This window comes from Buteo buteo, chromosome 18, assembly GCF_964188355.1.
Source record: "Buteo buteo chromosome 18, bButBut1.hap1.1, whole genome shotgun sequence".
In the NCBI taxonomy this organism is placed as follows: Eukaryota; Metazoa; Chordata; class Aves; order Accipitriformes; family Accipitridae; genus Buteo; species Buteo buteo.
This window is the reverse complement of record NC_134188.1, coordinates 5,304,125-5,315,118: the sequence shown is the minus strand read 5'-3', so window position 1 is coordinate 5,315,118 and position 10,994 is coordinate 5,304,125. Positions and strand designations below refer to the sequence as shown.

The window sequence follows — 10,994 nt, the reverse complement described above, 5'->3', positions numbered from 1 at the left end:
TCACACTTTTGCATGAAAAGCTATTAGAAGAATTGCTTCATTTACTGAGATAATGATCTGGCTGAAGAGAAGAAAACAAAGACAGCAAGTGAAGGTGGTGATGGAGAAAATGGTAGACACTCTGAAGAAGTGGAGGAAAAGTAAGGACAGCATCCAAAGGAAGAGTGAAGTTGGAAAACCGGAGGGAAAAATTATAAAATACAGAGTAAAGGGAAGTGCCTGGCTAAAATCTAATGGATCACTGCAGTCTCGCAGGACACATTTTTTAACACACAGGTTCTAGTTCCCGTACTCTGGGACAGGAGTGGAGTTAAAGGGCTCTGACCTCGGCTATACAAGCTGCCAAAGGTATCAGAAAAGCAAAGAACCAAGCGTAGAAGTCAAAAGTGGGAGAAGCCATGGGGTAGAGGGGCTCCTCACAGCCTGCTCCTGGCTACCACAGTGTGCCACCCCATGGCGTCTGGAGACTCCATGCTCCAAAAAGTTGCAGCTTCCATCCATGAGAAAAGGCAACAGCTGAGACGAGCAGTACAGACAGACAGCACAGTGGACACCTGCATCTGGGTTAGGCATTTAGGGATTCTCTGCAGTGCCAGACAGGCATTTCTGGTGGGATTTATTTCATTTTAAGGACTTATGAAGTAAGTCAGAGGAGTCCCTCCCTGCAAGTACCTATTTTCCCCCACTGACTACAAAGGGAGTCGAGGGTGACCAGCTCTTATGTAGACTCCCTGCTTTTAAACCAGCACATTCCCTATAAGTCTGTAATAGGTACAGCAGAAGGTAACACCCTGAGAGGAGTTTATGTACCCACAGTAGCGCTACATGGAGAATAAAGTTTGACTAAGATTATTGCATTTCTTACAGGGGGATAAAGAATATTTGGAATGGCTGCCAATAAGCATTTATACTGTCACAAACGTATCATCTCACATGTGGAAAGAAATCTAGTGTATCTCACCCTCCACACACTGCCAGAGGTCGTTGGCTACTGTGTGCCTACTTCAAACATTGAAAAAGAACTAGACTGTTCTTTAAGAAATTCTAAACATTTTGTAAATTTGTCCTTTCATAGGCAAGCATTTCACACAAACTGTGAGAGTTGAAGTTCAAGGGTCTGACAAGCTCTGTGGGATTCCAGAAGTCCACAATATCCAACTTGTGTCTTGGGGTATGCTGTCTTCCCGTTGAACTTCACTGGCATAAGGCCCATAACTTGGGATAAGGTCTTTCATAGAGCTATCAGAGCACACAGCTTTGGGTTATCTTCCCAAAACATAAGACAGCTCTGCTTGGGATCATGGGATGGACAGTATCTCTGAAGCACTATGGAGGGAACCGCCTTAGCCTGTGGTGGGAGGGACTGGGGCATTAGACTAAAGCCAAGAAGTGAGCTCCTTCAAGAGAAACTTTGAGCCTTCTTGCTCATGCACATCCCCAGTAGTAGCTCAGCTGTGATGCTGCACACCCAGTGCACAGGGCCACCGGGCAAGAGAGTCTTTGACGCTGCTCTCCAAACGTGGAACATGAAGATCTAACAGCACAAGGGTGTGAAGCACAAGTCAGATTTGTGAAGTTCACATTTTGAGTAGGTGACTTCCTAGGCCTGCTACGAGCCTAGGACAGGCTATAACAACTACAAATCCAAACTTTGTATGTGTTGGGGCATTATACTTACAAAAACAAGGACGTGGAATAATGAGGTTTGCAGGTTTTGCTTGCGTTTGTAATAAATACACACAAAATGCAGTGCCATCACACAAGTTCGTCATACACTGACTTGGCTATCCATATTGGTGGGTTTTGTTAACTAATGCATGTTTTGTGTCTCTAAAAAATATTCTGCTGTATACTGGAAGATTTCCATGCAAATAGAAGGAAGTCAACAAATGACTGTGATCAGTTTCCAGGAAATTATATCTATAAAATTGCTACAATACGGTTGTGTATGGCTATACACACCCATCCTAAACACTTGATGTATTGATTGATATATTGAATAATATATAAGTTCAAATCCAGATATGCAGACACAAACACATGTAACCTAATATGTTCTGAATGCTCTACTGTATTCAAAAGGGGGTTTTAAGTCTTCAAAATGTAATACAAAGAAGAAAATGATTTTGTCAGTTCAGAGTGTTCTCAGTCTGCTGCCAGGGCTGGCAAGTTAAAGGAATTAACATGCCTTGGTGAGGTCTGCTTTACACAAGCTGAATAAACATCTAAGATAATAATTTGACATTCGTGTGTGATAAACACTTGAGGAACATGTATTTGCCAACTTGAGGAACATGCATTTGCCAACATCGATGAAGGAACCAAGCTACACGGTTCTCATCTGGGACTTTCAGGCTCTGTCTCTAGGCCACCAGCAGTGGCCAGGAAACCCTGCTGCAGGCAGGCAAGCCTCCCTCTTTTCTCACAACCCTTGCCACTCACCGTGCACAACCTCCTAGCTATTGCTCCAAAGCAAAACACCCTGCCCCATTTGCCGTACTCCTCCTTTGGCAACACTCATGGTGTGTTTCTGCGTGTGGCTTGTATAGCAGCATTGCAAAACCACCTAGGAAATGTCTTCTGTGTGTTGGGGAACTCTGACTGGGAAGTTTAAGTCCTGAGAGTCTTCCAAGCAGAGTTTGATCATGAGTGCCTTTATTGACTCCAACGTCTTCAGCTCTTTGGTATTCTTTTTTAAGTGGCAGGGAAATTCTGCTTTTTTCCTATCAGCTTCCTGTAGAACTTCAGTTCAGAGAAGTTGAAGAAAGATCTTCAACAGTGACTCTAATAGACCTTTATTTGTCTCTCTTCCATCACAGAATGCACTAACCAGATGTGTCATTCAGCAATAACCACAATGACCTCAGAACCCTCCAAATCTGCCAGTCAGGGGACGAGAAACCAACACTGAAACCAGTGTATCCGTAATCACAAGTAGACATGCTACAGATCAATATGGCTTGTGCAGCACTTGCTACATGAGTGTGATTAACACCTGCAAAGTTCATCAGGCTGCAGAAAACTGTTCAAATGCTTCATATAAATAACAGATACGATATAGTCTCTCACCGTATGAGATGACAGAATTTCCCCTTGGATGTTCTCAAAGAGCCGACTGACAACCTCAAAAACTTTCAGTTTGTGAAGGACTCTGCATACATAAAGCCGAGAAATCTGGAGAAAGAAGAAGATGACAATCAAAAATGGCTGGGAAACAGAGTGGATTCTGAGGTTGAAGGACCATATCTCTAATGATTTAATAATTTAGCCAAATCTACAGAACTCATATCCAGCTCCTTTTTGTAATTCCTTGTCTTCATTACTCTCAAGTACTTCTTCATCCTGTGTGTCCTTTTGTCTTACAAGGGCACCAGCAATTTGAAATGTGGTCTCTCTATAAAAGCAAAAGGCTATTTTAAATTGTGTATTTTACATGTTCCTACTTTTCCTGTTACTTTTTCATCGTTTCTGTCCAACTACTTCTTTGACAGCTCCTCCTGAGTGAACGGTCAAAACAAGGAGGAGAAACAGAGCAGCAAACTGTCTTCTTAGAAGATGATTACAGGATTCCCTTATAGACCCACCCTGTTAGCAAGCAAGGGGCCTGAAGAAAAGCTGAATGGCAAACCTCCACCCTAGATATCTGCTGTTTGAAGTGATCAAAGGAAAAAAAACATAGGTCCTGGAAACAAGCAGCTTTGGTTTGATCCTCCTGTGGCATGGGTTTTACTGGTAGAGAGTAAATACTGCCTTGTGATGGAAACTAGATGAAACTGGATGAACCACGATGGGAACATAGCGGGGCTGCACGGTGAAGGCCACCGCTGGTAGGCTACCAAATTTATACAATGGTAAATTTGGAAGGAATTGATAGATAAGACAAGAACTGAAGGAAAAAAATAGGACAACTTCATGACAAAGCAAACTGTGGTTTTGCCTTTATTTTGGAAGAACTGGAATTAAACACAAACCTATAACCTATGTTTCTGGAAGCCCTTGCATTGTGGATCACTGGAGGCCAGGAGTAAACCACAGGATTATCACCCTACACTTGTCCTTTTCCCATAGAATTCCTTAGATTTCCACTACAGCCACTACTGTTACGGCTGTAGATGGGCTTCTGGTCTGATGGGATGTAACCTGTGTTCAGGCTGGGTTTTATTTCTCCTTCTCTGATGGTATTCACAGACAGTGCAAAGTAGATCACTGAGCACATGATAAAAAGTGATTATTTTTCCCCCCCTGTAGTTACTCAGTACCTGTGTTCTTCTCACTGTCTCACTGACTGCTTCCCTTCCCTGAACCTTGGCTTTGAGGATGCCGAACACTTCCAGCATTTCGCCGGAGTCGGTGCACAAAATACCCGCTGCAGTTTTCAGACACTGAGCTTCACATAAAAATAGAGTGACACAAACACTCCACAAGCATCATCTTCTGCTGGTCCCAGATAGCTACCAGCCCTCATCACTTCACCTAGGTGGTCCATCGGCAGAATGGAGCTTGCTCTGCCTCTCCTCTGAGATACTGTGGAATTAAACACTGCAAAAGTGGCTGGTCACGCAGGCACTGTTGTGTCAGTGTGCAAGATAAGCCCAGGAGGGAAGATCCATTCTGTACAGAGTATGGTTTGAGTCAGGAGCCAAAATCAACATGTTTTGGGGATCTGTTCATGCAGTTAGTCCTGTTCAATGAAGCAAGAGACCAATGAGGAAAGTACAGCAGCCACAAAAATCAACTTTGCTGATAAAGCAGTGATTTTTAAAAAATATATTTCCAGTTACTCAAGTAAACTCAGATTCATTCTGTGGACAAGTTAATTAAAGGGGTGCACAGGTCTGCTCCTGGGTGTGTTTGTTCAATGTAAAAAGCCACGTGCGGACAATCCACCGCACGGTGTGTGGCTTGTGGTTCAGTACTGGCTTTGATTTACGTTTTGTTATTTCTCATTAGAAAATCATTTCTCGGATCAGGCTGGGGAATATTACAGTCACCCACGAATCATCAGCCCTTCTCAGCTACCAAGGACGTGGTCTCCTTGGAAATAGTGGTTCTGTCCCACCCTAGCAGGATCCCACCCTCACCTCCCCCTGCCCCCAAACTAACGCACCTCTCCATGCTCTCCTTAGGGATTGATGGTGTGCATCAACTCCCACCCCCCAAATATTAACGGCAACCACCCGGCCTCATCACAAAAGGCAGTGGCTGGCCCCTCAAAATGATGAGGGACCTCTCTCCAGCCGATTCCCATCCAGCTGTCCCCAGGCAGTGGCGGTGGGACTGACACCTTCTCCCCTGGCAGGCAGCGGTGGCCGAGCCCCCCTAGCCCCCAAGGGGGGACACAAGCCTCAGTTCTAAGGCTTTTGCCCTTCTCTTTCCTTCATCCCCCGGATGATAGCTGACCCCCCCTCCACTGAGACCCCCCCCCCAGACGATGGGCACCCTAATGCCTCCCTCTCCCCATCCCCTTTCTCCGGCCAGGGGGGTGACAGCCAGCGCAGGACTGCAGAACAAAACCAGGTCCTGGTGGGGGTCAACCCCACCGTGCCGGGATTGGGGTCCCCCCCGTACCCCCCCGGGTCCCCCCCCGAGCCGCCGGCGGCTGACTTGCCCCCGCTCCCGGTGCCGATTTCGTTTAGCGGCGATCGCTTCGAGACAGCGAACGTACGAGGTGAATTTCCCCTATTAAAAAAAAAAAAAAAAAAAAGGGGGGGGGGCGAGAGGGGAGGCTGGTTTAAAGCTCTGGGATTAAAGGTCTGTGCTAGTTTCAAGCGCTCATAAAACGGCCTGAAGGATGCTATTTTGCTGCAGTCTGGGTTATTTCAGCCCACAGTTGCACAACAAACCATTTAAACATTTCAGCACAAAACAGATTCCATTGTTGGGCTGCACATTAAAAAGTGTTATTCGCTTTGAAGTTTTTGTCTAATGGCTCTAAACTGAAAGAAAATGTTTTCCTATTACTTAATTCAATCATAGCGAAGAGGCTTGGTAAAAAGCCCACGGATTTTGCCCAAAGTGTGACAGAGTTCTCTTTGTGTTTGCTTATCCTCTGCTGTCACACACTTTAATTCGCCTCTCTTTATCTGGCATTCAAAACTTTCTTCAATGACATTCAATAAGGTCCAGCGGCTGGAAAAAAAAACTGGTTATTTTTTTGGATATTCTTTCCCAGTAGCTTTGGGCTTGGTGTGCATTCAGGAGCTGTTAACCCTTTGCCTCCCTGCGGCTCGGAGCCCTGGGGTTCAGCCCCTGGGCAGCGGGAATCCCTCGGGCTGAGCCTGAATCCAGCCCCCCTCGGTGGCTGCCCACTTCTCTGCGGGGAGAGGTGCCCCTTCCCCGGCGCCAGCTCCGGCGGAAAATGTTTTAAATTGCCAGGTCCTTCAAAACAAAACAAAACAAAACAAATCCAAAGCCCATTAACGCTTTCGGGGGAAGGACACTTAGAAATCCTTTCCAGACCATTGCGGGAGCGAGTTTTTACAACCATTCGTTTTTGTTCGCTCTGTATTTTTCGCCATTTATTCGTGCACATTCGCACATTTCTAGGCTCGGGCATCAACAGGATCTCGGCAAAACTCCCGTAGATTTCAGTGAGAAATGCGACTCCAGGCAAGAACAGCCTCTGCACAAGCCGGAGGCAGGGGAGGACGCTGCTTTTAAGGCTTTTCCTTCCCTTCATTTAAAAAAGTCTATTTGGTTTTGAGGCGGGCAGGTTACTGGAGGCAGAAATCTCCCCACGTTTTGACGGGAGTCGGCGGGTGCGTTTGTCCTTTTTTTTTTTTTTTTTTTTCCCCCGTATATTAAACGGGAAGATGGGGGAAGAAACCGTACCCGGAGGGAATTTTTTATTATTTTTATTATTATGATTTGTTAGCATTCTTTATTCACCTCCGGGGAGCCCCACGCCGAGAGCTGCTGCGCGGGGAAGCGCCGGTGCGCGTTGGCACCGAGAAACGCGCAGAAAGGAGCCGTGGAGCCCGCTGGAAGTTTTGCAGATCCCTGTGCTCAGAAATGCAGACACGGCCCGTGTGTTTAAGCTAAATCTCACCGTACGGAAGAAATAAACCGTTTCACTGTCGGTCCCCGTAATCCCAGGGAATTCCCGGGGCAATTTGGTGCGGTGCGGAGACGGGTCAGCGTGGCCGGGACCGGGACCGGGACCGGGACAGCTAAAACCGGGCAGAGGGACGAGGTGTAAAGAGGTGCGGAGTGTACCGAGCCCCCCTCCTCCCTCCCGTTAGGCGCTCGCCGTGGGTGCCACCGACACGGATCAGCGTCTCGGGGTTTCTCTACCCGCACCAGCGCGCCCACGCTGCCTGTGGCCCTCCGCCGTCGTTTCCCCCGTGCCCGGGCTCCCACGCCCACGCAGGAACGGGACGGATGCGGCTGTCGGCCGAGCGGCGGCTGGAGCATCCCGGTAACCGGGACTTTCGCCCGACGCCGGCGAAAGCCGTAAGCGGCGGGTCCCGGCACCGGGCTGGGAACAAAGACGCGGGGCTAGGGACGGCGGTAACGGGGACGAAGCAGCCCGGTGGTGGCGAGGGGAAAGACGGAGACCGGCCGGGCTGGGGCGGGGGTGGGGGGGGGGGGTCCGACCTGGTGCCACAGGTGGGAAAGGCACCGGGGGGGTGGCAGGGGAGGCTGGGGCCGGCGGAGAGCGCGGCTGCAGCCGGCAAAATAAACAAGGGGGGAGCGGGCTGAAAGCTGGGGCTGAAAGCGAAGGAGAGCGATAAAGAGAAAGAAAAGAATATTAAATCGCGAGAGAATGAGAAAATAACCCCGCCAAAGGGAGAGGAGGGGAGAGGCCGCCTGCTACGGCGTGGGTGGGGTCGACAAGAATAGAGTACATTATGCAGTTCATTTAGTTAACAAGGGAAATAATGAGGGAGCGTGCGGCGTGAATGCCAAGAGAAAGAGGCACAAGAAAAGCCCCATTGAGCGCCCCGGCGCCGCCATCACATGGCGCGGGCGCTTATTTAAAGCGGGCGGGCGGGCGCCGTTCAGCACCACTCGGGCTGGCCAGCGGCGCTGCGCGGGGGGCGCTGCGCGGGTGCGCTGCGCTGCGCGGGGGGCGCTGCGCGGGGGGCGCTGCGCGGGGCGGCGGGCCATGCCGCGCTCCTTTTTGGTGGACTCGCTGGTGCTGCGGGAGGCGGGAGAGAAGAAAGGGGAGGGCAGCCCCCCGCCGCCTCTTTTTCCCTACGCCGTGCACCCTTCGCACCCGCTGCCCGCCTTACCGGCCGGGTCCTGCCACGCTCGGAAAGCCGGCTTGCTCTGCGTCTGCCCGCTCTGTGTCACCGCTTCCCAGCTGCACCCGCCGCCGCCCGCCATCCCCCTCCTCAAGGCTTCCTTCCCTCCTTTCGGCTCCCAGTACTGCCACTCGCCCCTGGCCCGCCAGCAGCACTCCGTCTCCGCCGTCAGCGTCGGGCACGCACCGGCGCTTTACCAGGGGGCTTACCCGCTGCCCGACCCCCGGCAGTTCCACTGCATCTCCGTGGGTAAGGGCGGGGGGGGACACGGGGGGGGGTGGGGAGCACGCCTGCATGTTAACGGTGGTCGCTGCGGGGAGGTGATGGGGAGGGGGGAGGCAAGACCCTGCCGAAGGGACATCGGGGTTGGGGGGGGGGGTGGGGAGTCCCGGCACCCCTCTCTCCGCCGGTGCCCCGGGGGGATGCGCGGGGGAAGCCCCGCTGCTGCCCGCCGAGCCTCCGACCCAGGCGGTGCGAACGGGGAGTTGGCGGGGGGGGGGGGGGGACACACAGGCGGCCCCGGTACCCCCTGAGCTCGGGCTCCAGCCTGGCAGCCGCTTTGCCGGTCCCCCCCGGGGGAAGGAGGGTTGCGGCTCCGCAGAGCGGGCGGCGGAGGCGGTGGGGGGGGAACGACGGGCGGGTGCTCGGCGCTGCAGGGTGGGCGGGAGGCGGCGGGTCCGGCAGGTCCTGAGGGTGCCCCCCGCTCTCCGCTCCGCAGACAGCACGTCCAGCCAGCTGCCCAGCAGCAAGAGGATGCGCACCGCCTTCACCAGCACGCAGCTCCTGGAACTGGAGAGGGAGTTCGCCTCCAACATGTACCTCTCCCGGCTGAGGCGAATCGAGATCGCCACCTACCTGAACCTCTCCGAGAAGCAGGTGAAGATCTGGTTCCAGAACCGACGGGTCAAGCACAAGAAAGAAGGCAAAAGCAGCTCCCACCGGGGCGGGGGGGGCGGCCACGGCTGCAAATGCTCGTCCCTTTCCACCACCAAGTGCTCGGAAGACGACGAGGACTTGCGCATGTCTCCGTCCTCCTCGGGGAAGGACGACAGAGGCCTCGCAGTCACCCCCTAACCCCCCCCGCAAGCCCACCCCGGCTCCCCAAGAACTGTGGCGAGAGCCGGAGGGTGGGGGGGGGGGGGTCCCGCTTGCTCCGGTGCTGACAGGCGGCCGAAGGATTTTTCTATCGTTTTGTATAATCTGTGTAATTGCCGAAGGACTTTCTCGCCTTTCTAGAGCCCCGGCCCACGGGGGCGGGTGTCCGTGCGCCCCTGTTGTAAATAAACTGCTCCCTAGGACCCCAGGCGTCCCCCAGTAGTGCTGTCTCCCTTCTCTCCCCGCGGGCTCAGCCCCCGCGTACCGAGACAGGCGCGGATTCTGCGCGGAGGCGGGCGGTACGGGCAGCCCGCAGGGATGCCGTCCCGGGCTTCCCTCCGGGAATTCGGCGCTGCCCGAAAACCGGCGGACGGGGAGGGTCGGGGGCTGTTTAGGTTGTTATCTTCTTTTTTTTTTTTTCCCCCCCTTTTCCAAAATTGTTCTCGGTTTTGTTTCGACCGCGCAGCTGTGGTTGTACCGTTCCGTTGCCCTCCCTCCCCGCGGCGGGAGATATTTATTTATTTATTTATGTGCAGAGAAACGACGATGGCGATGATAATAATGATGGTGATGATGATGATGACAATAAAATGCTCGTTGGTGGTTTATTTCCCTCCCCTCCCGTAGAAAGCAACCGCTCGGTGGCCGCGGAGGTGCGCCGGCAGCACCGTCTCTCTCCATCCCTCTCTTTCTCTTACCGGGACTCGCCCGCCCCGGCCAGGGCTGGACGGCGGGGACTCCTTCTTGCTCTGAAGGTACGGGGGACCCTTGTCCGGGGGCTCGCAGTCCTCCCCCCGAAGCTAAAGGTGGGGTTGGGGTCGGCTCGGCTTCCCACCTTTCCCTTCCCACCCCGTTCGTGTTTGCTGGAGAGAAATACCCCGTTTGCACACACCTTTACGCACGGCTATAGGTGAATACAAATACCGGGCTGGCGGCTAGGCTCGGCTTCTCTCTCCGGGTACCCACCGCCGCTACCGGGGAAGGATGGAGCCAGCCTCCCGTTAACCCACCGGTACCGGTACCGGTGCCGTGCTGGGGCTCCCCCCTGCCCCGCCACCGGCCTCCGGCAGCCCCGCTCCGCGCGTTTTGCCGTCGGGGAACCTGACAGCTCGTTTTTACGCTCGGTTCCTCGTTGGAAAGCCCCGGTGGAAAAGCAACCGGCATGTCCCGCAACCCCCCGGGGGTGCCGGACCGGTATCTGCCCCCCCGAAGGTGCGGGACCCCCGGGGCTCCGCGTTCCCACCGCCACTTCGTTTGGGGATGGAAAGACCCTTTTGTGCGGGGACCCCCGCTCCCCTCGGGCTCACCCGTGGCCTGCACCGACCGTCCCTGCCGTCGGTGTCCCAGGTCTTCCCACGGGCCCGGTGGGTTTCGTGCTCTGTGCTTGGGTCCCTGGGCTGCCATCGGTCCCTGCCCGCAGCGGGACGGGACCTGCTTTTCATCCCAGAGCGGGTCCGAAATAACCGAGGCCACTGCGAAAAGACAAGAGCGGAGATGTCGTCCCTCCCGGGAAATCACCGCGGAGAAGGTCCACACAGCCCCGCACACGGGCTGAGCTGGGTGTGGGGTCCCCCGAGGACTGAGCATGAAGGCAGAGCTGGTAAAATTGCCACTGCCGGGACAGCCTCAGGTCCTGTCCATAAAACAAACGTG

The 10,994-nt window shown here is 53.4% G+C and overlaps 1 protein-coding gene across 1 annotated transcript; it reads left to right on the top strand.

Moving 5' to 3' along the window:
* The first annotated feature begins 8,107 nt into the window (after nucleotides 1-8,107).
* On the top strand, nucleotides 8,108-9,320 carry GSX1 (GS homeobox 1). The gene is made up of 2 exons (XM_075050411.1): nucleotides 8,108-8,495; nucleotides 8,965-9,320. The coding sequence occupies exons 1-2, from the start codon at nucleotides 8,108-8,110 to the stop codon at nucleotides 9,318-9,320; spliced, it is 744 nt and encodes a 247-aa protein (XP_074906512.1).
* The last annotated feature ends 1,674 nt before the right edge of the window (nucleotides 9,321-10,994 follow it).